The 6,000-nt window shown below is 32.8% G+C and overlaps 1 protein-coding gene across 1 annotated transcript in view; it reads right to left on the bottom strand.

Moving 5' to 3' along the window:
- Positions 1-382: 382 nt before the first annotated feature.
- LOC121247602 (delta(8)-fatty-acid desaturase 2-like) overlaps positions 383-6,000 on the bottom strand; it is a 29,949-nt gene continuing 24,331 nt past the window's right edge. Inside the window, exons 3-4 of the mRNA XM_041145980.1 lie at positions 2,884-2,892; positions 383-2,051 (exon numbers count right to left, since the gene is read on the bottom strand). Coding sequence (XP_041001914.1) covers positions 641-1,984 — 1,344 coding nt within the window. The 5' untranslated portion in view covers positions 1,985-2,051; positions 2,884-2,892 and the 3' untranslated portion in view covers positions 383-640. The remainder of the gene's footprint in view (positions 2,052-2,883; positions 2,893-6,000) is intronic.

Raw genomic sequence — 6,000 nt, 5'->3', positions numbered from 1 at the left:
ATCGGACGAGTTTTAATATGGTCAGATGACAAAATTCATTCCTCACCAGTCATTCTCACACATTTGATGCATTCTCCTAGTTAAATAGAGCAAAATTTGAAGGTGTTTTGATTTCTGCTATCTCCATTTTCTACATCCATTTGCCTAACATATTATCAAGTATAACTGAGATAAAATCAGCAATAATTTAAGCATCCAATAGCCTGTAGCCTCAACAACATTTCAAAGGACGTCATGCATGATGGGAGATAGCATTTTAAATAAGCTTATTCAAGGGAAAATGCTCAAGATCAGCACCTTCCTTCTGTCGATATATAGAATTCCCAAAGAAGAATCTACACAGCTGGTAGGCAGAGGATGCAACAATAATACCAAGAATATTCATAAAAACCCAACAATATCAAGACATATGATGCATATTCTGGTAACGGCATTCAATATAGTTTTAAAAAATGAAGTAAATCAAAACGAATCTGGATCTCAAATTGAAGCAAGGTATGTGTTTGATATGATATCAATTCTGGATACAACGATCATCCTAGCGGCCCCAAGATGGCAAGGCATGATCTTATGAAATACCAAAACTTGAAATAAATAAAAAAAAAAAAAAAAAAAAAAAAGGAATCCATGGTTTGTGGCGTCATCCATGAGTGTTAAGAGCCTCCCACACCAAGTTCTTTGGGACAGGGCTGGCCATGTCCCGAGCCTGAAGGGCAGCTGTCCTGAGGGTCCTGATGGTGGATAAGTTAGCCGCCCAGAAGGACAAGCTCCTGTAAGGCAAGTTGTGCTTTTTGCATAGATCCTGCACAATAGGAGAAACCTTCCTCAACTGGCATCGAGGTAATCGTGGGAACAAATGGTGCTCCAGCTGGAACTGCAATCCTCCATAGAACCAATCCATCCAAGAAGAGCAAGCAATATCCAGAGTCCCACTAGTCTGTTTCTCAAACCAATCGTTCCCGCTAGGCGGTCCAACATAAACATTGGCCGAGAAATGGTTCAAACAGAACTGAATGTGTTGGATCGACGTTACAGCAAAACTGGCAATCACGAACATCACCCTCTCAGTCCAACTGGGTAGGAATGACACCAGGAGAGGAAACCAGGTCCAGAATACAAGAATTCCTAAGATGTTCAATCCTCTTTGAGGAACCCTCCTCCCAGAGAACAATAACAAGAATGTCTGGATAAACAAGTTGATCCGCCCAACAATCATAACCGGATAAAATGTCATATGCTGGTAACTGACTAGGAACCTAGCCAGAGGATCAAACTCCAACTTCCTCCCATAAAAACAGGATGTTATAGAATGAAACAGTTTTGAGGACACTGCAAAGACTGGGATATGTTGGAGATCGGGATCGTGATCAAGGCTGTTGCAGGCAATGTGGTGTGCATTGTGAGTCCATTTCCACCAAGCAATGCTGATACCGGTCAAGCAATTCCCAGCAAGGATTTGAGCAACTCTGTTGAATCTGGGAGTTGACATTATTTGGTAATGCCCCGAATCATGACCCACATAAGCACTTTGAACCCAAAGGAAACCCAACAAAAGACCACAACACAAATGAACGAAAACGCTCTCAGACCTCAAAACACCATAAACCACAAGGGAAAGCATGAAAGCAACGGATAAAAGGGTGTACAGAGTCCCGTGTCCTTTCTTTTCAAACAAACCCATTTTGGCAAACTCAGACGCAAGCTTTCTGTAATCCTTGGACACCTCCGAGACCTTGAAATCCTCCAGATGATACCCAGTAAAGAACTTGTCAAGATACTTCCATGCGGTACCAGGATGGTAAGCCGTGAAAGCGTCGGTAACATCTTGGCCAGCCAAATTGAGGAGAGGATCATCGCCGCCGGGATGATCCTTACCCCAATCTGAGACATTGTAAACCTTACCCTGAATAGAGATCCACAAGTCCCCTGGCTTGTTGTGCTGATTGAGCTCCTCGGCGGTGATGTACTTCTTCTCGGCCTCCATTCTGGTAGAATATGCAAAAATGCGAATCGAATAACAAGGAAAAAAAAAAAGGTACAACAGAAACGAAAAAAAATCTTTCTTTGTAATTTATGAGGTAGTTTTTTTTATTTTTTACGATGAAAACCTCAACCCCATCGTCAGGGATAAGCCTGTTTTGATTTGGAGTGTCTCTTCCAACTTCTCTCTCTCCTGGCCATTTTTTAACCTTTCATGGAGTTCCAATATATAACGTACAACGAAGCAGTGGCTCACAACGAGGCACGCAGTTAAGTGCCCCACATATGGTGGTTTTATCAAACAGCGGTGCTACTCTATCGTTCAGAGTGCCCGCTCACCGTCAGGTCAAATTTCTCTTTTTATTTTTTTAATTTATATTTTTTTATTATTTTAAAATATTCTAAAAAAAAAAAAAATCAATATATTAACAGTTATTTTTTTAACTATTAAATAAAAAAAATACATAAAGTGTAAAATGAAAAAAAAAAAATTAGTAAAATAACATTTTTCTTTATTCAAATACAACGACAAATTGGAGAGAAGATTTAGGTGCAGCGACGGGGCATGATTCCAGTCCTTTCTTTCTTAAAAGACGGGTTTGACCGTAGATTGTCTGCGTGGGATCCAAAGGTGTTGGAGATGGATTGCCTTTTAACGGTTTAGATGAGGGGAAGCAATTGTTTTAACGTGAAAACGGTTATAGGAGAAATAAACTCATTCCTTCGTAACGTTTAAAAACTGCTAGCCAAACAAGGTACTAATGTTTGAAAAAATCCCTTTTTTTTTTTTTTTTTTTTTTTTTAAGAGTATAATAGGAGACATCCTCGTAATCATGGCTTTGCTTCAAGCAATAGCTTGCTTGCTGAAAATAACGGGAAATAAAAGGAAACGTAAGATACTCACAAATCAAAGGATTGGTTATATTCTTAACATATCTGTATAGAGTGTGGATTGAAGAAAATCGAAAAAGAGATAAAGATATAGTACAGTTTGAATAGTTTGAATAGTGAGTTGAGATGAAATAAATTGACATAAAAATTAAAATTTACCCCCATTTGAATGGAATTTAGGAAAGGGAATCTAGATGCTCGTGGGAATTCGGATTCCTACCTCAACTCCTTTATTGTGGAACTTTTATTTTATTTTTTATTTTTTAATTTTATAAACGGATAAAATGAACCTTTTTAAATTTTTGTAATTACATAAACAATGCTATTTATATATAAATAAATATCAGTGTCATTAGTGAATTTGACAGAAGAGCAACCTTTCTCTATTTATTGAACGATGACAACAAATTTAAAAGTACCAATTTTCTCTAATTTTACCTCGTTTTAGAACTTAGATCTATATAAACGATGATAAATAATATAAAGTTGTAATATTGAATTTATTTCTCAATTTTAAATTTTCAATTCAAATTTCAATTTGAACATGAATCTTAAATAAGTCTTTAACCAATAAAGCGGTGCTCATTCTCTAATTTTAACTAAAAAATTTTGATCTGCAGTTATTTTTTTGTATTTCTTGCACATTCTGGTGATGTGATTGACTGTATCATTTTTTTAAAATCTAAAAGAAATAATGCATCCCATCACATCATCAAAATGTGTAATGAATACACAAAAGTGATTGTATGTAATATAATTCTTTTACCTCACATTCTTTATTATTTGAGAAATGATATTTGCAGTTTTAAAAAAATCAAGTAAATATGGAACTCACATAAAAAAATTAAATTTTTAATAGTAGATCTCACTTTTTTCAAAAGGAATACACGGTACTTACATAGTCTATAATTATATGTAACATTACTTTTATTATCCTTCACTCACAAAAATACATCCACAAAGAGATTATATAAAAGTAAACTTACAAACTGATGTAGGTTAATGTGGTACGTTATATTGTAAAGTTACTTTTTATTGTAGAATATATCTAACGGATTCCATAAAACTGTACCAGTTTGTAGGTTTATTTTGTATAATTTTTTTGTGTAAATAGCAATTCTTGTGAGAATATTGTTGTAAAGATTCTTTGAATATTATAATTTGAGTAATGTTATACTCCATATTTTTATCTTATCATGCAAGATGTGACACATTTATTATCATTAAATAATAAATAATTATCTAATAAAGAATTATCCACCAGTGATAAATATGTCATATCTTACATAATAGAATGAGAGTTAGATGATAATAAGGTATATAAAATTTTCTTTTAATTTTCATGCCATCATTAATACTTTCCAAATTTCTATTAATATAATCACCACCATTTACACTATATCCACCATATGTTGACACCATGGTCTTTCAGGTCGCATCATCATCACCACCTCCACCGCCATTACCATTACTGCCACTAATTTTTTACCATCATCATCACCATCACTATCTCCATAACATCATACCATCGACATCATCAAACTTGGTTTGCCACAGCTTTTATGATTATTATTGTAACTCACCCCATGCATCAATTTATAAGTTTTATTTTTGTAATATGTTTTTCGGTCTCTTTTGGTTACACAGATAAAATATAATGAGATAAGAAATTTATAAATAGTAATAAGAGAGTTTATAAATAATAGTAAAATAGTTTGAGTTAAGATATTTTATAGGATTTTAAAACATGAGGGATAAAAAAGTTAGATAAAAATATTATAAAATTAAAATATTGTTATAATGTAATTTTTTAATATTATTTTTATTTTGAAATTTAAAAATTTTAAATTATTTTTGTGTTTTATTTAAAAGTTTAGAAAACTATAATGATTAGATAAAAAAGTTAAAAGTTTGAAAATTTGAAATTGAAAAGTCTTTGTGTTTGAATAGTGTTTGGATGTTAAGATGAGGTGAGATGAGATGTATTAAGACTAGGGGTTACAATACGTGGCACAACCAGTCAACCCAACACGAACACGATACGACACGACACGACACGACACGATAAAAGTGAGTTTGAATTTGGCCTTAACGGATTCGGGTCAAAACAGATTGACCCGTTAAAACACGATTGCTTAACGAATTACTAACGGGTCAACCCATTATGACCCATTAAGAAAGTTGAATTTACATTTATATCATATTTAGGATTGTAACATTAATATTTTACAATGTGTGTTTATCATATTTGGTATTGTAATTTTAATATTATTACGATGTATGTTTATCATATTTGTGTAATTGTGTGTTTATCATATTTGGTACTGTTGAGATTTTAATGTCGGTATTTTTATTATTTGGATTATAATTTTAGACTTGTAGTTAGTTTTTTTTTTTTTAGATATTGTTTATATTTTAATATTTATATAAAATCAATCAAGTCAAAAAGATTGAAACGGGTTTGTTCAATCTATTAATGTAAGCAGGTTGAAACGGGTCGGGTCGGGTTTGGTCGAGTAGTGTCATATCGTATCAATGTATTTCATATTCAGTAACAGGTCAAAACGGATTGTGTTGTGTCAATCTGTTATCTTAATGGGTTGTGTGAAGATTTGAGATTTTAACACGAAATCCTTAACAGGTTGTGTTCGAATTGACTTATTAAGTATAATATACATGTCTTGACATGACATTAACACGACCCATTAACATGATTTGACACCCTAACTTGAGACTATTTGTGAAACCAAACAGGCTGGGTTTGAGTAGTGAGAATATTTGAGAAGTGTTGAGAATGTTTATGAATAGTAGTGAAAAAGTAATGAAAAAGTAATAATAAAATATTGAATAGTAGTAAAAAGTAGGTGAAAAGTAATGAATAGTAAAAAAGTAGATGAAAAGTAATAATAAAGTAAAAAATAGTAGTGAAAGTACTTGAGATACTCTCACTTAAGATACCTGAGAATATAGTTTTTTAATACTATTTTTATTTTTAAATTTGAAAATGTTTCATTGTTTATTATATTTTATTTAAAAATTTGCAAAAATTGTAATGATTAAATGAGATGAGATGAGATAAAATTGAGATCAACTCATTATTCAAACAAGTCCTAAGGCTCCGTTTGGTTT

The sequence above is a fragment of the Juglans microcarpa x Juglans regia genome, chromosome 1S (assembly GCF_004785595.1).
Source record: "Juglans microcarpa x Juglans regia isolate MS1-56 chromosome 1S, Jm3101_v1.0, whole genome shotgun sequence".
NCBI lineage: Eukaryota > Viridiplantae > Streptophyta > Magnoliopsida > Fagales > Juglandaceae > Juglans > Juglans microcarpa x Juglans regia.
Note: the sequence above shows the minus strand (reverse complement) of the source record. Positions and strands in the feature narration are given on the sequence as shown.